Source organism: Odocoileus virginianus, chromosome 9, assembly GCF_023699985.2.
Source record: "Odocoileus virginianus isolate 20LAN1187 ecotype Illinois chromosome 9, Ovbor_1.2, whole genome shotgun sequence".
NCBI lineage: Eukaryota > Metazoa > Chordata > Mammalia > Artiodactyla > Cervidae > Odocoileus > Odocoileus virginianus.
In genome coordinates, this window is record NC_069682.1 from 48,430,767 (window position 1) to 48,456,430 (window position 25,664).

The 25,664-nt window shown below is 48.1% G+C and overlaps 3 protein-coding genes across 9 annotated transcripts in view; all 3 read right to left on the reverse strand.

Moving 5' to 3' along the window:
• UBOX5 (U-box domain containing 5) overlaps positions 1-10,348 on the reverse strand; it is a 45,285-nt gene extending 34,937 nt beyond the window's left edge. Inside the window, exon 1 of one of the 2 annotated variants that reach the window (XM_020882873.2) lies at positions 10,260-10,348. The gene's annotated coding sequence lies outside the window, so the exon portion shown is untranslated. Of the gene's footprint in view, positions 1-8,399; positions 8,488-10,259 lie in introns of those variants that run through there. The other variant, XM_020882870.2, reaches the window with a different exon arrangement.
• On the reverse strand, positions 438-10,348 carry FASTKD5 (FAST kinase domains 5). 3 transcript variants are annotated; one of them, XM_020882869.2, is made up of 3 exons: positions 8,400-8,485; positions 3,623-3,763; positions 438-3,169 (listed from the first exon to the last, which is right to left on the reverse strand). In XM_020882869.2, exon 3 carries the CDS (start codon positions 3,130-3,132, stop codon positions 688-690), a length of 2,445 nt encoding a protein of 814 aa, XP_020738528.2. In that variant the 5' UTR covers positions 3,133-3,169; positions 3,623-3,763; positions 8,400-8,485; the 3' UTR covers positions 438-687. The 3 variants fall into 3 exon arrangements, with proteins under 3 accessions (XP_020738528.2, XP_070328450.1, XP_070328449.1); XM_070472349.1 differs by lacking the exons at positions 3,623-3,763; positions 8,400-8,485 and adding an exon at positions 10,260-10,348; XM_070472348.1 differs by lacking the exon at positions 3,623-3,763 and having other exon boundaries at positions 8,400-8,489.
• Positions 10,349-12,071: 1,723 nt separating this feature from the next.
• On the reverse strand, positions 12,072-21,935 carry LZTS3 (leucine zipper tumor suppressor family member 3). 4 transcript variants are annotated; one of them, XM_070472351.1, is made up of 4 exons: positions 21,788-21,935; positions 16,155-16,625; positions 14,969-15,838; positions 12,072-14,633 (listed from the first exon to the last, which is right to left on the reverse strand). In XM_070472351.1, the coding sequence occupies exons 2-4, from the start codon at positions 16,605-16,607 to the stop codon at positions 13,935-13,937; spliced, it is 2,022 nt and encodes a 673-aa protein (XP_070328452.1). In that variant the 5' UTR covers positions 16,608-16,625; positions 21,788-21,935; the 3' UTR covers positions 12,072-13,934. The 4 variants fall into 4 exon arrangements, with proteins under 4 accessions (XP_070328452.1, XP_020738524.1, XP_020738525.1 ...); XM_020882865.2 differs by lacking the exon at positions 21,788-21,935 and adding an exon at positions 17,202-17,285; XM_020882866.2 differs by lacking the exon at positions 21,788-21,935 and adding an exon at positions 17,199-17,282.
• Positions 21,936-25,664: the final 3,729 nt, after the last annotated feature.

Sequence of the window (25,664 nt, forward strand, 5' to 3'; positions counted from 1 at the left end):
CATCAGATTTGGGAACCACTGGCCCAACAGGCACTCATATAATTCTACTCTCCTAGGTCCAATTTTAGGAAGAAAATATCCCTGTGAGAGGGGTTAGGGAGAATTATGCAAGAGAAGTAGAAATGCAGAAGAGGAAGCTAAGGGGAAGATATGAAGCTAATTCTGAAATGGCTCTTTAAAACAGGAATCAACCAAATCTAAAGGAAAATGAAAAGGACTTTAATTCTAGGGGGTATGAAGAAAACACGTGTGGGGGGAAAAATATAAAGTACAAGATAAGCTGTATAAGATTCTTCAGTTCAGTTCTTACTTTAAAACAAAATATGACAAAACCATTTTTTAAAGATTAGCTTTCGACAATGCCTGACTATACTTTTATCCTAAAAATTCAAAGCAATCATGAGATGAGGCTAATAAACAGAAAGGAAGTTTAGGAGTTTCTTGACCATATTTTAAGATGTTTATTATTTACCTGTACAAATTAGCAGCAACTTATACAACTGGACCAAGTTATAATTAATTCACAGTAAGGTATACTAGCTTCTACCTGCCACAGACAGGGTACAACTTAATCTCAACAGATGATTTTATTACCAAATCTACATTCTGGCTTTTGTAACTGTTTTACAACACCTGCTACAGTGCATAGCTACAGCATTTATGAGTAGAAATGACCCTGAAGGCCCTTCAGAGAGCAGAGGTGAACACCTTCTCATGGAGAAAAGCCAGTTTTTCTAAGCGAGTTCGTTTCAGTAGTGGGAGCCATTCCCAGTGAGATAACTCCACCACACGGTACCCAAGTTGATTCAGCTGCCGCCTCTTCATATTATGCAGTCCGAGCAGATCTCTGGAACCATAGCAATACTGGTTCCTGTTTGTCAACTGAATGGCCAGCTTCACTTGTGGGGCCTGCAAGCAGGTCGGGGGGGATAGGCCAGCCATCTCCATGGCCCCCAATCTGTCTACCTTATTGCAAAGGGAGCCTCCCACAGGTTTAGCTGTCTCCTCCTCTAATTTCAAGGGCTGCTGCCCACTGTCTGACTCAATTTCCCCCTGGGAATGCCCTCTTGATTTCCCTTTTAGTAGCTGATTCATCAAATCATCAGTAAGGTTGACTCCCACATGCTTAAGCCTTAACTTGGCTACATCTTCAATTGGTATGGCTTCTCTGTTAAATGGTAATGGCTTCATGTTAACATCAAGTTGAACCTCTAAATCAGAAGATCGGGTATGAGGCAAAATCATATGGTGTTTGACATACTGGGGCCCACCCAACATGGTCTCAAGTAAAAAGAGAGCTTCTAGGAATTCAGGTTTTGAGCTCATATCCTTCTTTGCTAAATTCCATACCATTTCTGACCCCTCTTGCTGAAGCTGAGAGCTAAGACGATTGCCTCTGTAATCTGGACATTCAATGCCAACTGTTCCATCAAGAGTATACAGCTCCTTGGTGACCTCAAACTTACTTCTCTCCTGAGCTAACCTGACAAACCCTGGACTCAAAGCAAAATCTATGAGCTCTACTGGAAAGTATTCAGAAAATGCCAGGCCCAGCAAGCACGTGAGCAGGTGTTCTGGGTATCGATTGAACTCAAGCATCTTTCTGTGAATTTCATTTATCAGGCTAGAATAAAACTCTTCTGCATTGGGTGGCTTATAATTCAGAGTTCCAAATGACCACAGAATCTTGGCAACATCTTTACTTCGACAGTATGCTACCCTAGGAGGCAAAGAAGCAGCCACCGCATTCATTACCCTTTCATCCAGGAAGCGTAACGCCGAGCAGGCAAGAGTCAGGTGCATGACACCCTGAACTCCCAGGGAAGGAATTCGCTGAGGAGCAATCTGTCCAAATTGCTTCATGAAATTTACGTGATCCACATGAGTGAAACGGAACATTTTAAGAATATTCACTAAGGCATAACTACTCAGATGCTGCATGTCAGCACAAGCCAGGTCTCCAAATTTCCTCATGACAAATTCAGAGAGACTACTACTCGATTTAAAAAACCCCAAACAGATTGAACCAACCTCTTCTAAATTGATCAAATCTATATACTTGAGGATCAATGATTCCAGTTTTTGCATTAGATCCTGAGGTGCCTGACGACTTTCACCTATAATATAAATTAAGTGAATCAGCTGGGACAGGGATAGATCTTTCCAATGCAAATTAAGATAACTAAAAAAGATCTTTAAAAACCGAGGTACTCTGCGTCCCAAGTACCGCCAGAGGTCAGCCACCAAGAGAAGTTGATCCAGACTCATTTCCCATACCTTATGGCAAAAGTTTGTTTCAAATACATCTAGCATTGAATGGGAATGAGGAATTCCTAAACTGACAAAAGCTTTCAAAATACTGATCAGATCTGGGGCATCAAAGAGATGTATGTTTTTCACACTCAGCTGGCAGAGCAGAGCAAAGCTGGTACTGGACAGCAAAACGGGATGTTGCTCTGCAGGCAAAGAACTCAGCTTACAGAAATAGTCAACAATAATTTGAGGCTGGAGATTATCTTGATAAACGGTGACTTTGTGCAAAATTAGTTCACCTTCTGAAATTGACAGAGGTTGACAAGTCACAGGTCTGTTATAGCTGTGAAGCTGATATTCTGGTCTTAGCTGGAGGAAAACTCGAGGGTCTTCAAGGGAATCAAAAGTTTCTACATCCTCTTCATTAATTCTCATGGCCCTGGATGAGTGCAGGTTCAACGTGCTGGCCTTAGAGGCAGAAGCCCTGCTGAGTTCCAAACCTAGGAGGGTATTGCCAGTTGTCAGAATCCTCCAACCAGCAGAGGTGCTACAAATGTTAACTTTTCTGGCAGGACGGCAGAGGCTGTTTTCTGGAGAGTTCTGTCCTTTGTGCCACATGTAGCTTCTCATATTCCTCCATGCCACACTTTGGGTTGCACTGTAGGTAAAAGGGTTGCAAAATGTCCAATATCTTATAGGTTTTAACAGCTGGAGAATGGCTGCCATTCTGGTGTCAGTACTGATCATTCTAGTGGTCAGAGCACAGTCCTCACATGTCTGACCAAGCAATTTCTTGTTTATATGGTTCTTGATTAGAGCTGGTTGGGAAGGTGTTCCACAGAAAGTGCCTGGAAATCTTCGGCATATCGCAAGAGCCATGGATCACAAGTGACTGGGCCAGAATTGGTGCCAGATACTGAAAAAAGGGTAGATGAAGAATAAGTGGCTTCCACCTATCTTAATACTAAAATTTACACACTATAAGACATGGATTAAAACTATACCACTGTCCACTCAAGTAAGTTCAATGTTAGTGAATGCCCAAACCACAAGACAGCATACATCAAGGAAAAACCCCATGTACCCTGCATAAAGGCACAGGAAACCCCCAAACCTAGGGTACCATTGAGCAGTTCTTTGGACTGCCCCTCAGTTTAAATTTCCTCTGGCCAGACTTTCGTTACAGTTAGAGACAGCTGTTGCACTAAAATCCAACAGGAATGAGGAAAGCAGATTTCCAAAGAGAAAGCTGAGAACAGAAGTACGCAATCTATCCCACCTCTTTGATATCAGCACAATTATACCCAAAATAACCCCCCGTTACTCCTTTTGCTTACAGAATTCAGTTGTTTTAATGCTACTTCTGTACCTTGTAGAAGATGCCTATTCTCCTCTCAAGGCCAACAAGAGTCTGAATCACTATTGCAGAGTAGTCATTCACTTGGGAAGTAAACTTGAAAACTCACTCACAAGGAATGAAACAGTACCATTTACAGAGATGTGGACAGACCTAGAGACAGTCATATAGGTGAAGTCAGTCAGAAACAGAAAAATAAATGTCATATAATATCACTTATATGTGGATCCAGAAAAATGGTACATACAGATGGGCTTATTTGCAAAGGAAAAAGAGAGACACAGACGTAGAGAACAAATTTATGGATACCAAGGTGGGGGGAGTGGGAGATGGAAAGAATTGGGAGTGAAATATATACAATATTATGTATAAAATAAGTAAGTAATGAGAACCCACTGTATAGCATAGGGAACTCTATGCAGTGCTCTGTGGTGACCTAAACGGGAAGGAAAACTAAGAAAGAGGGGATATATGTACACATGTAACTGATTCACTTTGCTGTACAGCAGAAACTAACACAACACTGTAAAGCAACTATACTCCAATAAAAATTAAAAAGAAAAATCCAGCTACTCCAGATACTAAAAAAAAACACCAACCCCGAAAAACTCAAGCACTTTGGTGGGGGAAGGTAGAAGGCCGAGGCCCTGCTCACTATCAATTCATGGGTGAGACACAAAGAGCATTTCAAAGCTGGGCTCAGGGAACACCAATTCATGCAACTGCCCTGCTGACAACAAGGGGAGCAGCACAGCTTTCCTCTGGAGGAGGTATATTAGCAATGCTTCCAGTGAGTCAGGTGTTGATTATTCTGCCTGAGAGCAGCACAAGTTCTACTTTTCTTCTACAGCAGAAACCATGACAGGCTATGAAAATGACTCTGCCATACTCTTGCTTTCAATAATTACTGTCTCTACTTCTACTTGAGAAATGCCAAAGCTTAACAAGCAAAACCCAGGGAGCACTAAGATGCCAAGATATGGACCAGACATGGCTCATGATGCAGAAAATCCCATGAAGGTTCTAAGGGTGCCAGAATGATTTTCTGAAATGCCTAAGCAACTCCCCTGTCAGGCCTTTCCTTCCAGAGCCCATAGCATAAGAAATAGAGGACTGCAGGACAGGTTAGAGGCTCTTTTTCAAGTAGCCCAGCCACACAGGCTTCTCTGAATGGCAGGAATGTATGCGCCTAATTTCTTTGTGAACCAGAACAGAATTCTTTCACACCAAATCTTTATATGCTTAGTTTCATACTGTGGCCTGTGGACCATTATCCCACCAAATTTCAATCTGTGGGTCCAGATGCTATAGATCAAGTGTTAGCAAACTATGGCCCAGAGCCCAAATCCAGCCCTCATCTGTTTTTGTAAGTAAAGTTTTAACATAGCCAGGCCATTTGTTAAATGCTTTAAATGTTGTCTATGGCTGCATTCTCACTACAAGAGCAGAGTTGAGTAATTCTGGCAGAGAATATATGGCTTCCAAAGCATAAAATATTTACTATCTGGCCCTTTACAGAAAAAGTTTGCTATAGACCATTAGCTTACTCCTATGAATGCAAATGGCCAACTTTTTAAAAATTAGAAGACATCAGGAAAATAGTACTGAAGTGATTTTTTTTCCTTTAATATTTAGATGATACTTAAAGATTTATGCCTCAAAACGGAATCTCAATTAATACTGCAGCTCAGGTATGGTGGGAACAAAGGAGAAAGCAAGTAATGGAACTCTTTAGTTGACAGAACAAGGCTTTTAAGAATACCTGTTTTGGAACCTGTAACTTAAATTTAGGTCAGCACAACGTCCAACTAAAGCACTTGTTCAAAGCCCTCCTTCTCATCTTGAGAACTAGATCTTTTTTTTTTTTTTTTTGAGAACTAGATCTTAAGAAATAACTTTAGTAAAAAGAATTTTTTTTTTTTACAATAACAAAAAAACTGAAAATCCATGTTTTTTCAGAAGGAGTAACCTGGTTTACAGAATAAGCGTGTGTCAGGCATCAACACATGGAAAGATTTATACAAATAGTCAGTGGAACAAACAGAACCAGTGACATCACTTAAAATACACCTATATAAAAGGAAAGTATATAGTTATGGGGAGATTTTCTGCTACACCTCTGACAAATTAACTTTTTTTCCTTTTTAGTGGGATTACAACTGTTAAATAGGATTAATTTAACAAATACTTTTATAACTAATACAACTTTAAAAGCACATATGTAAGTTACCTCAATTATCTAAGATCACTTAATGAGATTACTGTATGTGGTCCTGAAATGAAGAACCATTTCCTGCACCATCAATGTTTGACTGGTATAGATCCAGTGTTTTGAATTACGTGGCTCTTATTTGCAAAAATACAGGCTAAGGGACTTTCCTGGTTGTCCAATGATTAAGACTCCATGCTTCCAATGCAGGAGTTGCAAGTTGGATCCCTGGTTTGGGAACTAGGATCCCACAAGAACAAGAGCCACAACTGTCTTAGGGTCTCCACTGTGCCAAGCCTTGAATAAGCAGTTTCATCTGCATCAGTTCCAATTCTTACCTTTTTGCAAGGTGGGTTTTATTATCTCCATATAGTTGATAAGGAAAAAGAGTCTTCACAAGATTAAGAAACCTGATCAAGATTACACAGCTAAGGGACAAAATGGGGTTTGACATCAAAGATGATCTGATTCCAAATCCCGTATTGCTAGTGTACTGGAGAGACAAAAAGGGAAGTCAGATTTCAGACAGAAGGGTGGGGAGGACCCCCAAATAATCTATAGGGTTTCCAGATGCCAAGAAGCTGGAGGGTTAGAACTGGAGGGTTGGGTAAGCTCAAAAGCCCCTCATACATTTAACAGTCTAAGATCCTAGCTATCACTAGTAATTACTACTTATAAAAAGAACAAAAAGAAGACATCAAAGAACAATCTACATGAAGGAATGAGTTTACAAGATGTTCCAGTATCAAGGTAAAGAGAACTATCATAACTGAAGATGTGAAAGTTGGCAAGAGAGATATGGGATCCAGAATTTACAGTTCACTACAGAAAGGAAGTAAAGAGAAACTCCAGGAATAATGATAAAGATTCCAGGACTACAGCTGTGAGCAGACACAAAGAGCAACCAGTTTACGCTAGAAGAGATGGATATTACACAGGAGAGGAGACTGACATTTCTGATGGATAATCTGAGCATAAACAAGTAATTTGTTGTCATTTAGTCACCAAGTTGTTAAGTTGTGTCCGACTCTTTTGCAACTTCATGGACTTTAGCCAGCCAGACTCCTCTGTCCATGGGATTTCCCAGATAAGAACACTGGAGTGGGTTGCCATTTCCTTCTCCAGGGGATCTTCCTAACCCAGGGATCAAACCCATGGCTCCTGCATTGGCAGGTGACTTCTTTACTGCTGAGCCAATAAGTAATAGGTAGATGGAAAACCAAGCCAATAACAGCAACAAAAATTATTAACTCCAAACAATACAAAAAAGGTGTACAGGACAAAAATTGTTATATTACACTCCTTGCTCAGCTGTAAATAATATTTACATAATCTTACTAACATAAACCTTGAATATCCGTTTAAACAAAAATTTTGAGCAAACTATACTGGGAGGTTAAAGGGAGGGGAAGTGGGAAAGAGGGAAACTGAGCAGTAATACATGAGACCTAGAGCATCCAAGTCCATAAAAAGAAGTCAAAAGATTTTATGGATATAGAGATGTCCTAGAAATCAAGAAACAGAAATACAAATGTTATTTATTTAGCATACACCAACGAATACCAAAAGAAACAAACAAATAGTTGAAAAGTGTCTCTAGAGAACAAAAATGGAATTAATATGTTATATGTTAATATGTTACAATAAGTGTTATAAGATCTGTCAAACTATTTGCCTTTTTTTTTTTTTGGCCACGCCATGCGTCTTATGGAATCTTAGTTCCTGAACCAGGGACTGAACTTGCACCCTGGGCAGTGAAAGCTCCAAGTCCTAAGCACGGGGCCACCATGGAATTTAACTATATAAGCCATGCACACATATAACTTGGAAAAAAATTAAATTTACAAAAAGGATGTTCTAACAAGAAATTTTCTTCAATAAGACAATCCGTGAATAGACAGAGTAACCTAAATACTCAAGAAAAAGGTTGAAAAGTTATTTCCAGTACAAGCACTTCCTACTGTCTGTAGAACTTCTCTATGGATGCCCAGTAACGAACGATGACAAACTAATCTTACAGCCATGCGACACAAACAGCAAATGGCAAACAGTAGCTACTCACTTTTTTGCCATGCAACTTTTAGCAGAGACACTAAATCTATGTAAACAGAACTGAAATACAACCACTTTAGAGGATGAGTATTAAGTACTGTAGAGAAGGAAAGGGAAGAAACACAAGGAAGATATAGAACCAATAAAGCAGAAGAGTGGGGAGAAAAGGCACTACAAAGAAAGAGGCCAGGATGTTTTGCCCATATAGAGACAGAGGGGAGAGTTAGTTCCTCCTTACTTAAGGGTTCCCAAAGAATCCATAAGAAAGCTGGAAAGAGAACACTAAGAGATGCCCAATTGGTAACTCCTCATGTCTCCTCTAAAGGTTCAAATTTATGTGACATCATTTCACAAAGTCCCTTTCCTAGCGTAAATGCCCCAAGGATACTCCCCTCCCCATCTCCTCTTCAGGGGTCCTAGAGAACCAGAGTGGAGCCTTAGACACCACTGGACGAACCACGGCTGTTCTGAAAGACACTGCCCAAACCACCCTGAATGATGTGATTTCACAAGAGCGAGAAATCTTACCTTTCCACCTTCCAGGTACAGGTCTGAGCAAGGCCGAATAGCTTCGTTTTAAACTACAGTCCAGAAGTTAGAGGAGGGGAGCCAGGCGGAGGAAGGCAGCCATGCTAACTGTAGATTAAATATATGACACCCTCAGCATATTCAATTTACCAGATACCAGATCTCATCTCTTAATTCTGATTTGATTCTTTTGCTAGAAAAATTTAACCCACTTATGTCCTGATAAAATTATAAAATTACCACAAATAAATGGATACTTCAAATCCACTTTTGTCTTATCAAATAATGTGTTAAGTAGCCCTGACAATTAAAAAAACAAAAAACTGATTTTCTCTCGGCGCTGGAGTCTATGAGAGGATTGACAAAATGCCAACAGGTAAAGTATCTGCATCCACAATCATGTGAAAACATTTCCAAATAAACAGTTCAAGTACCTATCACTTTTAGCACAACCAAACATTTGATTTTATCGATTTTCTTATATTTGCAAGACTGCATATTATGGTATTTCAGAAAAGTGACGGGGAAACATCAGAATTCTTTGGTATCAAAGTTGACTTATTTGCATGGTGAATGATAAGGCCTTACTGGGGACCTGAAAATATAAACTGATGAATGGGGAAGAAAACCATACTGACAAATTAAATTAGGCCTGCATAACTGCCAAATGCCTTGCATTCTCATTGTATTATGTAGCATGAAGTTTTTCAATTTTATTCTGGTCTACCAGGCAGTAGCAAATTCACCAGGCAGTAGCAAATTCATCCCAGAGCTTGCCTAAGGCCATTCCGAGCACTGAGTCGCAGAATCTAGGCAACTCACAGAATGTGAGTAAAGTACAGAAAACATAAATTCAGGTTCCAGCAGCAACAAATGACTAAAGCACAGACGTTAGCCATGTTGGTGCTAAAGCACTTGGTTCCAACTCCACAGGACGAAGAACCTTCAAGAGTCTGCACTAAGTGGGCAATGAAGCATCACCTGAGGAGGCCCATGAATATAATTGGTATGGAGAGGCCCCAGAGCTCCCTGAGTTAGGAGAGAAGAGCTGTGTCATGATTTGTACAGAAAGAAAAATGGCAATTATTTTTCTTATCCCTGGATATAAAAAAACGGAGGGAGATACCCATAATAACCTTAGGCTTATGCAATCACAAACTATCTGTTAAAAAAAAAAAGGCGGGGGGAGGGTATATATCTCGTATTGTTATTTACTGAAGGCTCAACCTGTCCCAGGTACTAAGCAAATACCGCAGGACCTTCCTACTCAAAGTGCACCCTGCGGAGCAGCAGCATCAACCTCACCTGGAAAATGGTGAGAAACGCAGAATCTCGGGCCCCACCCCAGACTTACAGACTCCGAATCTCCAAATTTCCAGGTGAATCGCATACATTGAATTGGGATAAGATGAGCGGCAAAATATTTTACTACGTTCTCACAAAAGCCTGCGTTCTCACAAGTACCGTTGTTCGTCTCACAGAAGAAAAATCAAGGTACAAGTAAGAAGTGGTAGTGGTAGTCGTTCAGACCCGTCCGACTCTTTGCGACCCCATGGACTGTAGCCTGCTAGGCTCCTCTCTGTCCATGGAATTCTCTAGGCAAGAATACTGAAGTGGGTTATCAATCTCTTCTCCAGGGGATCTTCCCGACCCAGGGATTGAACCCGGGTCTCCTACATTACAGGCAGATTCTTTACCATCTAAGCCATAAGCCGCTTATCAAAGGCCACAGGACTCCAGGTCTCCGAGGCTCTCCCTAGAGCTGGGCCTGGCACAGGTGCCCGCAGCTCAGGCCTGGAAGCGCGGCCCAATTCGGCACGGAGTGCCGCCACGGCTTCCTCCCCGGCCGCCGTCACTCACCTGAGCTTGGGGAGTGCGGACCACGCAAGAGCACTCGCCACTCTCGCGGGCTGAGGAACCACGAAGACTTCTCCGGCTTCACCCTGGCCTCATAGCCCCCAGTTCCGGTGAGCTGCCCCGCTACTTCCGGTTGTGATGCGTAACGGGTGCGGCCGAGGCTCAAAAGACTCTGTTAGCGTTTTCCAAGGACGTTTTTCCACAGGAAGACGTCACTGCGGAGTCAGGACCTGCGGAGGGAAAACACCGCAGTGGATGGATCGCTCTGGAAGTCACTGAATAGCCTAGGTACAGGTTCGAATCTCAAACCGCTACTCAGGGTTTTATGGCCTTGGCGAAGTCCTGTAAACTCTCTAAGCCAGATTTCTCATCTGCACAGAGTGCTCTCAGGAGGAGAGTTAGTGATGGATAGACGAACCTGTTAGGAGAAATGGATTTGAGGAGCTGGTTGAGGCGGCCAGAGCTTTGGCAGATGAGCCAGGATGATCCTCCACCTCCTCGAGTAGCGGGGCTCCCACCTGAGTGGGTATGGGCAATTAGACAGGGAAGAGACTCTCGAGACTTCCAGGAGGACTTGGCAGCAGACAGCCCTTACTGGAGGCACTGGAGGCTGCTGATCAGGGTGGTCACACCTCATCGGTGCCTTAAAGGGCTGTGACGGGGACCTGAGAAATGGTGCTCCCTCCAGGGCACCATCTTGACAGGTAAACAAAACCAATGTAAGGAGGACGCTTCACTGCAAGGGGCAAGCCTGGCATCCCAACTCCTGAGCTCTGTGGAGGGCACTGTTTGCCTCAGGGTGCGCATTTGAGACCCTAGACCACTGACACCCCTTTTCAGAGAAGGTTCTCTCACTGCAGCCAGATCACTGAGCCGAGAACAAGCCTAGGAGATGAAATAAACCGTAATTGCTCCTCAGCAGCTATGACAATCCCGTTCCTCTTTGCCAAATACTCAACTTCTCAGCCTCCCTTGAAGTGGGAAGAGCATGCGACTCAGTTCCAGCCCACAAAATTTAAAGGGAAGAAAAAAAAAAAATGTAAAGGGATAGTGTGAAGGTTCTGGGAAAGCGTTTACTTTTTTGATAAAGTGCTGCTGCCTCAGTCACTTCACAGAACTGTGACTGCTGCCTTGTGGCATGGAGGGAACAACATGCAAAGAATGGGAGGAGGATAAAAAGTCTAGGTCCTTGATGAACCAACACCTCTGACACTTAGAGCATATTTATGTCCAGAGTTTGTGTCAGATGAAGGAAAATAAACCACTCTGTGGGGTCCTGTAAATCAGGTTGTGTTACTGGTGGCAGAGTACCTTCTTTTTTTTTTTTTTTTTTTTAAGAGTACATTCTTAATTGAGTTTTGTGAGCCTAACCAAAGGAATTACAAACATGCTTCAAGTACTTGAAGCACACTTGGGTCCCTTCTGTCTTTGGAGCCTCTCCACTAATTACAAACTGATTCTCAGCCTTCATATCTATGGGTTCTGTCCTCAGACTTTGGCTAATTAGGATGCTACAGACTGTCCTGCGTCACCTGCCTTCTGACCAACAGCCTAGTATCCAGGTTCTGAGCTGGAACTAGCTTGAAACCCTTTTGGCAACAGTCTGAAGAGAAAGCCCCTTCAAGTAGAGAAGTGGAAGCACTACTCTTCCTGGACAACATGGAGATTGGTCTTTGATCCAACCTCCTGGCATGGTCCTGTGAGCACTTCCAGTCTCATGCCTCCTCTGGAGTGTTTACTCCAGCTTTGCCCTCCACACTCCCCTCACCCAGTGTCACTTCCCACACCTGCAAAGACACAAGCATGCCAAAAGAGTGCCACTCAAGAGGCTTTCTCCATTTTATTTCTTTGGGAAAAGAAAACAAAGTCTTTCCATCACATATGGTAGAGATATATATTTATATATATTTATATATAATTTCTTTTGTGGTTGGAAATCCCAAAGCTGAGTCTGTTCATATTTTTTTCTACTTTTTAATTTTTTTTTCATACTAACGCCTCCTCTTCCTCCTGCCCCTCTGGCCCAGGCCCAGGTTCTGGGGCCAGTGCAATGAAGGGTGAGTGGAATGGGCAGTGATTGCCAGGACAGCCCCTCACCCAGCTCAGAGAACTGGTAAGGGGCACCAGAAGGGGCTGTGCAGGACAGAGGCCACAGGGGCACTCCTGTTTGTGTGTGGGGTGCACAGCTCGTTAAACAGTCACCAGTCATGAGAGGAGGCTGGTCAGGGGTCGGGGGATTGCTCACAGTAGTTGCCAGCTCCCTCCAGCCTGCCCCACAAACCCAGTCTTGGGGGTGGGAAGGAGAGAGTAAAAAGAGAAATACAAGGGCCAAGGGCCAAACCTCCTCCGATTTTTATTGCTGGTGTGTTAGAAATTTGCCTTTCCCTTCTTATTTTGGGGAGATAGACTCTAAGAGGGCCCCCAGAGGAGGAAGTGACTGGCTGCCCCAACCCCCACTAATGGCCATGCCAGGACTACCCTGGGCAAACACTGGGATACCTCAGGCCTCTTGGACCCAGGGGTCAGTGATTCTCTCAGTTCAGCCTTGCTCTTCAAGAGCAATCATAGTTACCCCCCCACCCCCCAAAACAAGGGCCTTGGGCTCAGGCTTGGGCCCAAAGGAGCTAGGAAGTGGGCAGTGCACCAAAGATCAAGCAGTTTTCTACTGGGAGAAAAGGTGAGGTTTAGGGGAAGAGGTGGCCTAGGACAATGATGTTCTGAGCATGAAAGCAGTAGGCTGAGCACGAAAGCAGAAGGTGGCTGAGGGAATCAAGTGGGAAGACATAGGAAGACACCACAGACACCCATAGGACCTCAGAAACTCGATGAGGGGAGTGCCTGAGAGGCAGGTGGCACTTAATAACTGTAGTTAGAGCTGGATAGTGGCCCTGGGTGAGGGATCAGCCAAGCAAATGGGGCTGTTTTCCTACAGGATCCTGGTCAGAGGGGTGAGGGTAGAGCTAAGAAGTCTCCAGGTGACCCTTCCCAATAACAGCACAGCAGATCTTCCCTGGGTACCGAGCCTCCAGCCTCAGCCCTTACCTCCTCCAACATACACATATAGACATACACTCAGGACTAAACCCAGGCTAGAGACCTTGGTAGGGAGGGGCTAGGCAGGTAGCCCTCTCAACCGTAGGCAGGCCATCTGCTCCCACTTGTCCTGCCAATCTGCCCAGGGAGGGAGAAAAGTGCAGGAAACAGGGAGGCCAGGAGCTCAGACTGTCAGCTTTGGCAGACCCCACACAGTCCCCCTCAGGCTACATGGCCTAGGAGATTGGGACAGAGAGCATCTCTGGACACAGGGTGGCCAACAGTAGCAGCCCAGACCCACCAAGGGGCTGGGCACCTCGTGGCTCTGCAAGGCCTGCCACCTTTCCAACAAGGGAGTGCCAAGAAAAGGAGCATGAATTCCCCTGCTGCCTGGGCCCTCAGCCCCATTCACTCTGCCCTCCCCGTTTCCTCCTTGGGAGGAGGGTTGAGTGGGCTGCTTAGTGGGGCAGTGGTAGAGCTGGGAGGCACCCAGTGAGGGGAGGGGCCTGGTCACAGCTGCTTTGAGAACCTCTTTGGTCTGGGGATTCAGAGGACATGGGGAAAAGAGATGGCAGGGAAGGGGATACTGGGGACTCTGGCCTTTGACTGGGTATTTGTCAAAAGGCCACATGCCCAGGTAGGGGATCATATTTCTGTGGACTCGATGCGCTCAAGGCGAGAGGGGGTCCAGGCTTTCTTCTCCTCCCCATGTTGGGGTGTAGGTGTGCTGGCACCTCCCGCAGCCCCTCGCTCTCGCAGCCGCCGCTCTAGCTGCTGGTTGCGCTGGTACATCTCCACATAACTCAGCTGCAGCTGCTTCTGGTACTCGATGACCTTCTCCTTCTCCTCCAGCCACACTCGGCGCTCCTCTGCAAAGCTGGCACCCTGGCGCTCCCGGGCTCGCCGCTCAGCTGCCAGCTCAGCCTGCAGCCGCCCCACCTCCCGCCGCAGGGCCCGCGTCCCACTCTCCCCACCAGCATCCACCTCCCCATCCAAGGAAACCAAGGAGGCGGCAGCAGCCACCCCAGCCTGACGGCGCATCTTGGCCTCATCGCTCTCGCAGGTGGCCAGTGCATCCTGTGGCTCAGCCGGATCCACTGGGGTCAGTGCCGGCTTGAGGCAGGCAGAGGGCAGCTCTCCCTCACCCAGCTCCAGGCTGGCCTGTTTGCTGCCGAAGGAGTCCCTCAGGCTGAGCAGCTGCTCCTCCTTCTCCCGCAGGGAGGCCCGGCCCTCCCGCAGCTGTGAGCGCAGCCCAACAATCTCACTCAGCTTCTGGGACACATCCGCCTGCGAGTCCTTCAGCTGCTGCTTCAGAAGGGAAATCTCCCCAGCCTTCTGGCATACCTGGGCAGGGGCAGATGAGAAGAGAAGTCAGGGGGAAAGCAGAACTCTGCTTACCCCCACTCTAGCCCCGATATCCAGCCCCAGGGCATCAAGCTGCCCCAGGGCTCAGGGTCAGCTCATCATGGCAAAAAAGACAATGCAGGGTCCCCTCCTCAGACTCGGGACGACATGGCTAATCTCACAGGGCCTGGGACTGCTCTGGTCCTCACAGACACTGCCAACTGATGCTGCCACAATCTTCACTCCCCTTGTGATAGCTGTGGGCTGCTATTCTGGTTTTCTCCAGAGAGACAGAAGAAGGGGACACAGGGAGATGCCCACGCCCCAGTCTGCACCTCCCACTTAGTTTCCTCCATCCGGGGCAGGAAGTCGGCCTGTTCCTTCTGGCAGGCGGCAACCTTGTCCTCAAGCTCTTCCCGCTGCCGCATCAGCCGGGCTGCCTCCTCCTGTAGCTGCTTCTTGTCCTGCTGCAGCCGCAGCACCTGTAGCTGCAGGCCTTGCTGGGCACGCTGGGCGCGCCGGGCCACCTGCTGCAGCTTCCCACTGCAGCCCTGCCGCAGCTCAGCCAGCTCACGCTCCCAGGCCTTCTGACGCTCCTCCAGCACCTGGGCCACTGCCGCCTCACTCTGCTCCAGGCTACGCCGCAGAGCTGCCACCTCCTGCTCCTTCTCCCACAGCCGCTCCTCTAGCTCCTGAATCAGAGCACTGGGCGAGGGTGGTGAGCAGGCCGCAAATGGCAGGCCTCCCCCTCCACCCTCCCCTGATCCCAGGTGACCTGGTCGCCCCATGGATGAGGATGACCCACTCTTGCTGGAGGCCCGCCCACTGTCAGACGTCGCCAGGTCCTGGTAGCCCGACCCACCACCACCACTGCTGCCACCACCGCTGCCGCTGCCGTAGCTGGCAGTGCCAATGCGGTTGATGTGGCTGGTGGAGGCGCTGAGGGGCGCCAGGTGCTGGCTGTAGCTGGAACTGTAGGTGGGCAGGCTTGTGAGTGAGTTCCGGCCTGAGTCTGAGAGGCCGCTCCCACCTCCGCCCGCTGGGGTCATGGTCCGAGACTTGTCCAGTCCACCCTTGAGGCCACCAGGGCCCTGTCGTGCCTCAGGGGTCCCGTTGGTCTGTGGGGGGCACAAGTTCTGCATGGAGTGGAAGTTCTTGGGTACAACAGGCTTGAAGGCCGAAGGCCGAACTAGTGGCTCTGAGCACTGCACAAAAGCAAGGAAGGGGGAGTGGGCATCAGGATGGGGCCTTAGCCTTGGCCTGTCTCTTCCCTCTGATCTAGACTTGTCCAGCCCCATCTCCACCCCCATTGGACCTCCATCCTGGGAGCCTCTCCTGGCTACCCCCTGCCCCTCTCACAACCAATTATCTGCCCAAGGCCCACCAGCTGGACTTGACCCCCAAGGCTCCCCAATCAGGCTTCTATCTCAGTCCCTAGAGCTCAAAAACATCCAAGAAGACCCACTTCACCCTCTTCTCTGGGTTGCCAGCTATCCCCAGAAAAAGGCCTTGAGGACTGACCTGGTCTAGCTTGCCAGAGGTGGCCAGGAGCTTGGGTGGGTGGCTGGGTTCACGATACTGTGGTGGGGCCTTATCACTGCCGCCACTGCTGCTGCTGCCACCGCTGCTGCCCACCACGTTGCCACAGACATCCGTGTGGTCGCTGCCCCGTAGCTCGCCATTGAGGTAGAGTGAATTGGCGAGAGCCTTGTCCTCTGAGGGGTAGCGGCCTGGCCTCTCCCTGCTGACCCCACTGCCACGGGGACCAGGGAAACTGCCCTGGTTGCCCCCACCCCCCGTGCGGGTGCCCACACTTTTCATGGCAAACTCCTGGGTGTGGGCCACCCCACTGCCCACACTGCCCATGGCCAGGCGAGGGTCTGGGGGTCCGAGCTCAGAGGGCCGAGGGGCGAAGGCCAGGAGGGGATCTCGCCCTGGGTCAGCACGCACAGGCAGTGTCTCCAGCTTCGCCATGACTAAGCCAGGGGGGCACTGTGGGCACAAGTAGGAAAGCAGAGAGAGATCAGTCCCAGCCCCACCCCCACCACCCCATCCAAGCCTGACCCAGAACCACCCGAACCTGCCTTTCAGTGTCCCCTTCCTTACAGTGGGCCCAGGAGTTCCCAGACAGTCAAGGTAAAGGAATGGGGCTGGGGAAATAAGGACAACTTGGTAATAGGGGCTGCCCCTTGTACACCTGACAAAGCCCAACCACTAGGGACCATACACCTATCCTCCTAGCTTTGCTATCTATACTCAGTATTTCGCTCTTAACTCCCACCTCAGACCCAGCTGGGTCTGCCCCCAACTCAGTGACCCACCCACCCCCAATTCTCCACTGCAACCTCAGAACTCAGGTGTCCTTTACTCTGGGTCTGGACTCCTATATCCCAACCCCATGGGCTGGGAAGATGGGTTTGGAAGGGGACAGCAGTACCTGAATTCAATAGGGGACCTCAGAACTTAAGGGAGGGAAGCCCACCCCTATCCAAAAACTGGGGATGGGAGTCCTTCCCGGTCCCCTAACCTAGGGTGTTGCAGTCAAGGACAGAAGTGGAGGCTCACTACCGGCGCAGGATCCTCTCCTTGCCTCTCCCAGGGGGTGGGGGGCCGATGGGGCCTCAAGCCTGGGACCCTCCGAGGCCCGGTCTGCAGGGGCCATGTGCCTCACTCTCGCAGCTCGGCACGAACCAGCTACGCGACTTTGGACCGGCCGACCGAGCCATCCCGGACTGCAGTTTTCTCCTCTGCGAAATGGGAGGAATGGAGGACCTACCTCGCAGAGCTGCCGCGTGCCAGGAACCCCAGGGCAGCGGGCGCGGGACAAGACGGAGGTATTGGGGGTAGGGTGGGCGGTAGCTGGCTGGGCGGCGCGCATCTGGGCCACCTAGGACATGCGCCGCCCCTCGCGGACGGCCGGGGACCGCGGTTGCAGCGTGTAGCAGGGGGCCCTCCCAGAGGTCTTCCCAACTTGCACGCATGGGGGTCTGGCACGAGAGGTCCCCCTCCCCATGGTCAGTACCTCGGCAGAGGCCCCGGGGCTGGTTGAAGCCGGGGCAGAGGACGCAGCGCTGGCTGCGGAGGACGCCTGCCGTGCCTCCCTCCCGGCCTGCGGTTCCCACAGGTGGGCGGGGGCAGGGGCGGAGCCTCAGCGCCCAGCGGCGCCCAGGATTCCGCGCCCGCAGAACCCCTCCAAGAATTCACTGCCTTCGGGAAGACTTCCTGGATTACTCCCCTCCCCCGCTCCTTGTGGACTTTGACCCTGCACAGTTCACCGAAAATTCCTCGGAGCCCTTCTGTGGGCGTGCGTCCCCCTCCCCCAAGGCTGGCCCACAGAAGCAGTGGGGAGCAGGGCCTCGGGTTACCTGTGCTCTGGAAGGCCCTGCTTCCTGGTTCCTTTGTCTCAAGTCCGCACCAAGGAAACACCTGCCCCAGAGATCCTCATATTCAGCCGGGCAGGGGCTGCAGGCAGTGCCGGCCGCGAGCAGACGCTCAAATACAAGTGCCAAAAATGGCAAGGGGCGCCCTTCAGTCCTTTAAACCCTGCCTTCCTCCTGCTAAGGTGAAGGGGTACGGGTGGCAGTCCTGGGCCCCTTGAGTGATGTTTCAATCTGTCTTCTCCCCAGATGCCCACTTCTAATGTTGTGTTGAGGCTATCGGGTCCCAGATCAGGGGAGCCAAACAAAACTCTTGCCTTGCAGGTGTCTTCTGGCCACACCTGGAATTACAGCCCGAGGTGGTTGGAAAACTCCCACAAATCAGTCTGCACTTTTGTAAAATTCCATTCTATCCGCATTTCCCCCCGCCACCCCCCCCCCACCCCGCCTAGGTGTGGAGAACAGGCGTTTACCACCTTCTTCCCTTAAGCTAATCTGTTCCATACATCCCACAAGGCTGAGACATAGAGTAAGGCAAGAGAGGCACTTAGGGTATAATCTAAGTGTAAGTGCAGGATCCTGAAAGTGAGTGCCTACTTTCATCTGGTGCCCTCGGTGCGGCTGCCAAAATCTTGACGCTCTGCTCACCGATAATGAACAGAAGTATGGAGACAGAATATCCCCCTCCCATCCTAAACATGACCCCCTTCTCTTGCCGTCTCTGGATGCAGTGTAGGGAGCAGCTGGGGAGTCAAAAGGGTGAAGGCTGGGTGTCCTGAGGCTTAGAACCAGTGGGAAGATCCGGTCAGGAAAGAAGAACTGACAAAACTTCATACAGATGGGGTCCAGGGGGTGGGGCAAGGGAGGAGTCTGAACTGGGACACCAGGATGGGTATGGCACACTTAACATGACAGGAGGAGAATGTGTGGGGAAATGGGTTCTTTTTTGTTTTTGTTTTTAAAAATGGGTGCTTTGAGGAAGACCAGAGAAAGATAGCTCTCAGCTATCAGATAGAAAGAGAGACTTGGATCATGAGCATTCAAGCGTATTGTGGGCGGAGTCCAGCATGGAGCTCCAGTGGCAGAGCCCAGAGCCTGGGAAGAAGTGGGAGCAGGAAGAAGACCAGGAGAAGGCAGGCCCTGAAGACCAAGATGGATTACACATCAAGAAGGTAGGGGCACTCCTGGAGTTAACAAAGGGGCTTTTTCATAAAATTGGGATCGGAGAGGGTGCCCTGAATTTAGCAAGTGGAAACATCACTGGTGTCTATGAGAGAATGATTTTGGAAAAGTGGTGCAAAGCAGAGCCAGACCACAGGAGTGGCGGGGAGGTGGGGGTCTGGAGGGAAAGATGGAAGAGTTCCCTTCTGAGAAGGCAGTAATTTAAGGTGTTTTGGAATCCAAGGGCTCTTTTCTAATTTTAGAATTTAACATGGTAGAAACCTGAGTGTGGTTATATGCTAAAAGGTGTCGATAGTGAGATGAGAGAACTAGACAAGAGATGAGAGAACTAGACCACAGAAGCCTGGGTGTGGGCAGGAGCAAACCTCGGGTCATGAAAATGAGAGAATAATGTTTAGGAAGGTGCTTTGCAAACTGTAAGGTGCAGTACAAATATGCAATACTCCTGAGATCCAGGAGACTCTGACCATAGATTGGGGCTGATCATATGCCACCCTGCCCTATGGTTTCCCTGGATTGTGTGTGGTCCCCTGAAGGCCTGGGTGCTCAGAGTCCTGGATTGATGGAAATGAGGTCCCAAAACTGTTTCCTGAGCCTCCTATCCTTGTGGTCTTTCTCTGGGAATCATTGACTACCAACCCACTGCAACTTTCCTTGGAGCCTCACTTCTTGAAGAGCTTCTTATTATAATTCTAACCTGTTACCGTCAACCCCATGCAAATGTTCTCTGCCCCTTGCCTCTCCCAAGATCAGACTGCTGCAACTTTTTTCTACAAACCTCCAGCAGGGACTGGCAAGACAAGGAAGGGCATATATCTCCCTGATAGGCAGAAACTGAGTCCAGAGGAAGGGTTTGAGCTTCATTTGTGGGTCAGGGTCCTGAACTAGCCCAGGTAGCTGAGTATGGTCTGCAAAGACAACCTCATGGCATTAGCTCAACAACCTGGGATGACAGCCTGTTGCCTGATTCTGCCTCTATTTCTGTCCTATCCACCCTCAGTGCCTGGGACATTACACACAGTATTAGCGGTCATGAAGGGGGCAAATAGACCCTATACCTGGGAGTTAGATGGGCAGGTCCTTCCATCCTTCAGTGACCACCCAGCCCCTCCACATGTGTGTCCCTCCCAAAGCCAGTAAACACTATACCCTTCCCTTGGGGTCTCAGAGCCCCAAGCTCAGCCCATTCACCCCCTAAAGATCTTAGCAGCCCCTCCTGCTAGTATCCTTGCTGGGGGCTTCTCGGTGCCCTTTCTTGTTCTGTACTCCCTCCCCTGTGCAGCTACTAAGAGACTCTTTCTAAAGGGCAAAGCCGATCTTGTCCATGCTTTGCCCAAATTCTATTGCACCAAGTGCAATATAGACACTTACGGAGGTATCAGCTCCAAGTGGAAATCCCAGTTCAACTGATTAGGGATGGAATTGCATGTAGGTTATTCCACTTCGGGTTCTCACACCTACCTTACAGGAATCTTAAGAAGTGAATGTATTATGGGTAGATGCCTGGCATTCCTCTCAGCCCTCAGAACCACAGCTTGCAGCAGGGCCCCCAAGGACTCTCCTGCTGCTCATCCTATTTCCCTTGACCTGAGTCCCTCTCCACACTACACAAAATCTCTTCGCAGCTCTCTGTGCCCATTCTGCACCCTTCAAGAACCAACCCAAATACTGCCTCCCAGGACAGCATCCCTGATCTACCCAGGGGGAGGGCTCTTGGAGCACTTGGTTCAGGCCACTTCAGGGAGATTTCATTCTGGGGCTGCCCTGTGGGTGCCCCCAGGAGGGGAACAGGCCACAGAATCTTGGGGTCTCTGTGCCCTGATTCAGAGGAGATGCAGAGAGAATGCATGTCGGAGAATGCTAGTTATAAGCAATGCAAAGAGGCAATGAATCCCGATAGGAAAATCAGGATGGGCTTCCAGGAAGAAGGACTGAGGGAGAAAAGGTTTCAGGGGCACTATAGGGCTTTGGGGGAGGGGGGTGCAGAGGTCTCCAGAACTTCTTGGTTGGGATATGTGAAGGGAGATTCATCTTCTCTTGGCGACAAAGGGGGAAGGGGCCGATCCCCTAGATCCTGGCTCTGATAAATCCCGTGTTTCAGGGCTGAGGGGACTGACAGCACCCCCCACACACACACCCCGATCACACACGCGCGCACACACGAGCCTCCCACACGGGAGTGGGGGGTGGTGGCGGGGGGCGGGTGTTCGCCCCCACGGCCCACAGCGCCAAAAGATAGAGACCCCAGTCACAGGCCATCCCGAGGAGGTGTCTGGGGGATCTCTGCGGTGGGAGAAATCCCTCCAGCACCTCCCAGAGATCCTCACCAACGCGTGTGGCCCGGGGGGGCGGGGCGCAGAGGGAAGAGGTGACATAATCCGGGCCGCACCCCCTCCGGCCGCCACCTTCCCCCAGGCCCTGCGAAGCATCCATGACATCATCGGCCTCATCTCCACTCCCTTCATCCCTGGGATCCCAGCAGTGGGACGCTCCCCCTCCCCAGCTCCGGGTCCGACCGAACGAGCCTCGCGGTGTAGCGGGCAAGGCGAAAGGTCGGAGTCGAGAGGGGCGCGGCGGTGGGTCTGCCTCACTTACTCGCTGCCTCAGGGTCCAGCGCGGGGTCTTCGGCGCTGGCGCCGCCGGCCCGGCTCGCTGGCGCGGCCAGAAGCCCGCCCGGCGGGGCGCGAGGCGCGGGCCCGGCTGCGCTCCGCGCCCCTCCCGCTCCCCGCCCGGGCCCCGCCCACCCGCTGCTGCGGCAAACGCAGGCCCGCCCTCCAGCCACGCCCCCCAAGCTCGCCAATCCCTGGGCTGAGGCGGGGTCCGGTGCCTTAACCCCTTTATCGCTGCGTCCTGGCCCTCGCGTGGGACACTTCTAGTTCACCCACCCGCCTTCGGGGCGCTCTGAGCCTGCCCCGAGCCCTCTGCACATTCCGTGTTAACCCTCTATACGCTTGGGCTCAGCCCCCCAGTCTCTCCTCTTAAATCCAGTAGGACAGACCCTTCTTGAACCCCACATCTTTGGCGACAAGGAGGAACTCCTCTGACTTGGGGAAGGGGCTCTAGATGCCGAGCCCCGCGCCCTATTCCTCTCTCGCTCCCGCCAGCGGACACCTTGAGACCTTGCTACTAGTCTGCAAGGTGGGGGCGGGGCGAGCTGTCGAGGGTGGATACGACACCGCCCTCGGAAGACCCGCCCAGGCGCGGGGAGAAGCCGGCGGGCATTTGTAAGGTTTTGAGGGTCCTTGACTCTGTCCGTCTGCAATCGGAGCCGGTTTGAAACTTGATTCTCACGGAGGATCACCGTCGTGGGGGGAAGGGCGGGCGACCAGGTAAAAGACGTACATTACAACTGAGCAGGGTTTGACTGCTTCATCCTGTGGCCCGAACCTGGCAAGATGCCTTGGCCCTTCATAGTGAGAGGGAATAAGGCGGTTGTGTATGATATGGAGTACCAGCTTCGCACACGGTTGCCAGGTACGTGAGAGAGGTGCTCATTCCGCCCCAGGTGGCCCAGGACTGCCGGGAGGAAGTCTGTCTGGAACGGAGGCCTTCACCTTGAATAGGATAGACAAGCAAGCCAGGCCTAGGGTTCAGCATTGGCAAAATCTTTGAGGCACAAAGGATCTGACTTAAAAACTGCAGTTTCTCCACTCTGCTGGCATGTAATCCATAGTACCTCTACTGTTGCAGATGATTTGTTTGGTCAGCTGTCATTCTATTTAAATAGTTTTTATTTCTGGCTGTTTCCTGTTTTCTGAATTTTTCCATATTTGCTTTTATCTCCCATAATGATTTGCAATGCAGAAAGCCTGTTTTTAATTCTTCTGGTTGTTGCCATTAAGTTTATCAAATAAAAATGCAGCTTATTTTCACAAATTATTAAAGTCAATGACAAATTATTCATTTTTATGTTTCTCCTGTGTAATGAGAAATTTCCATCTCTTGGCCTGCTGCCCTCACACTACTTATATTTGTCCACTTAATCTAGGATGACAGACTCAGTTTTTATTTACACTTTTTTTTAAGTCACAAAATCCTCTTTTTCAATCATTGTTTTGGCTTTTGCCAATGATTTGTTTAATTGGTAACATTGTCACTGACAGTTTCTTATGCACTAATTTTTCTATTCCTCCTTCAGACCCATCGCCCAATTTGACTAGTGATTTCAAAGTGAACTCCAGGATGTTACATTTTTCTAAGTCTATGCTCTAGGTGAGAATGCCTTTCTGCTGTCCTCACACACAGGGTGGCTTAACTAGTTATAGAATTCTTGAATCTCAAACTTTCCTCCTCAAAATTCTCTTGTCCATATCCCATTGTCTTTGGCTCTTAAAATAGTAGCAGGTACATCTGAAACTAATATTATATGTCAATTATATTGTAGCTCCAAAAAAAGGTAGCATAACTGGATTGGTTTCTTTTAGGTGAGCAAATTGCTTGGTGCTTGTTGGAATTTTTCTCTACTCTCAAAAGTAAAACATTTTGCCAATATAAATCTTAGTATAGGCATTTTTCTATTAAAATTTCAGAAATAAAAAAAGTCTTCCTTTCAACTGAGAAAAGGTCTCTTCTAGTATGTTCTTGTCCATTCTATGAACAGATTGTTTTGGACTTTTTTTCTCCTCTAAAATTATCACGTTGGATTACCACTGTCAATTAAATCTCTTTGTCCCTTTTCTCTAAATCCTGGGGACAGTATCTCAAGTTTTTGGTTTTCACCATTACTGATTTAATTTTCACAGTTAAGGGTATTCTGTTTTCTCTAATAAAACATTTCATTCTGTTCATTTTATTTTCCTTTTGTTTTTCCATCTACCTCTGTCTTGATCTCAACTTAATATCTTTTTATAGTTCTCTGTTCTTATGTCATTAACAATGTGGTTTTGCATCTTAGGAACACCAGAAAAGTAAGAGAATACCATATCTGACTCTGTTCTAATGCATATGGAAACACTGATATTTAATAATATGGACCCTTTTCTGGGAAATAAAATTACAAAAACAATAAAAATGTTGAAAATACTATCCAAGAAAGATGTCTGAAGCAGGTTCGAGACCCAGATGGTTTAATGGAAGACTTCTTTCAAACTTTCAGTGATCAGATAATCCTCACCTTGGAAATTTCTATCATAGCCCAGAAAAGTAAAAATGGTATTTCATTTTATGAAGCCACCATTCCCTTTATACCAATTCCCAATAAAGGAAGAAGGACAGAAAAAGAACCAGTCATACTGATCAGTTTGGGGTGGGGGATCCTAAATACAAATCAAGGAAATAAAATTAGATATTACTGAATAAGAACTTCATCCATGACTGTCTTAAATGAGAAAAAACAATCCTCAAAATAGATGCCAAAAAGTCATTCAAAAGTAAATACCCAAAAGAACTCTCATAATTAACTAGGAAAGGTTGACATTAAGATTCAATATTTTGTGCTACCTTGACATCTGGTAAAATCCAGAGGGCCTCCAATGTCCTAAACCAAAAGTGGCCCTAGTCAAACAATCCTCCTTAACAAATGGATGAGGTACAGATTCTGCTTATTTCTGAGTACTGTAGTGGGTCTCAGTTCTCTATCAGCCCTCAGATTTATTTTAAAAAGCCAATCATAATCATATCCCCTACAGGAACCAGGGGGCACTCACCCTCTTGCTGCTACAAAGCTGGCCTCACATAGTCTCTGGTTGTTCACTCTATGCCTTAATGCAACACTTCGGTGGCCCTGTGTAGCTTGTGGTGTTCTCTCCTGAACTGTGAGTATATGTGTTGTCAATATCACCTGCTCAGTGCCAGGTATTGTGTTTGGCTATCCCCACAATCCTAAAGTGAGAATCTCTGCCTCACCAATGGGGTGCAGAGCAAGTGATCAAAACAAGAGTATCAGACTAGCAGGAAAATTCCCTGGCAGTCCAGTGGTTAGGACTCCATTTTTACCACCAAGGGCCTGGGTTCAATCCCTGGTTGGGGAATCCCACAGATCATGAGGAAGGCAAAAAAAAAAAAAAAAAACACCCAGTGTATCAGACTAACAAAAATTAAGAATCCATGTTGGTTGAGGCTGTAGGAAAATAGGCACTTGCAAAATATTTTTGAGAGTATAAACTGGAACAGTCTTTTGGGAGGACAACTGGGTGATTTATTAAAATGAGAAACGCATTATATCCTTGAACCCAACAATTCCATTTCTGGAAGAAATACCATACCATCACAAATAATATGATAGATTTAAGAAGCCAGTCATTGACATAATGGTTGTAATAGTTTAAAAAAAAAAAGTTTTTCTATTAGTAGAAGATTGATCAAGTGAATAACAATGCAACAATGCAATGCAAGTCCAAAAAAGCAAGTGGCAGAACAACATGTATACACACTATACTCTTAATTTTTCTATTATTTTTAAAAGAGTATATATGTACATGCATAGAAAAGTCTGGACAGATACACACCAAACTAATAACAGTGGCTACCTTGA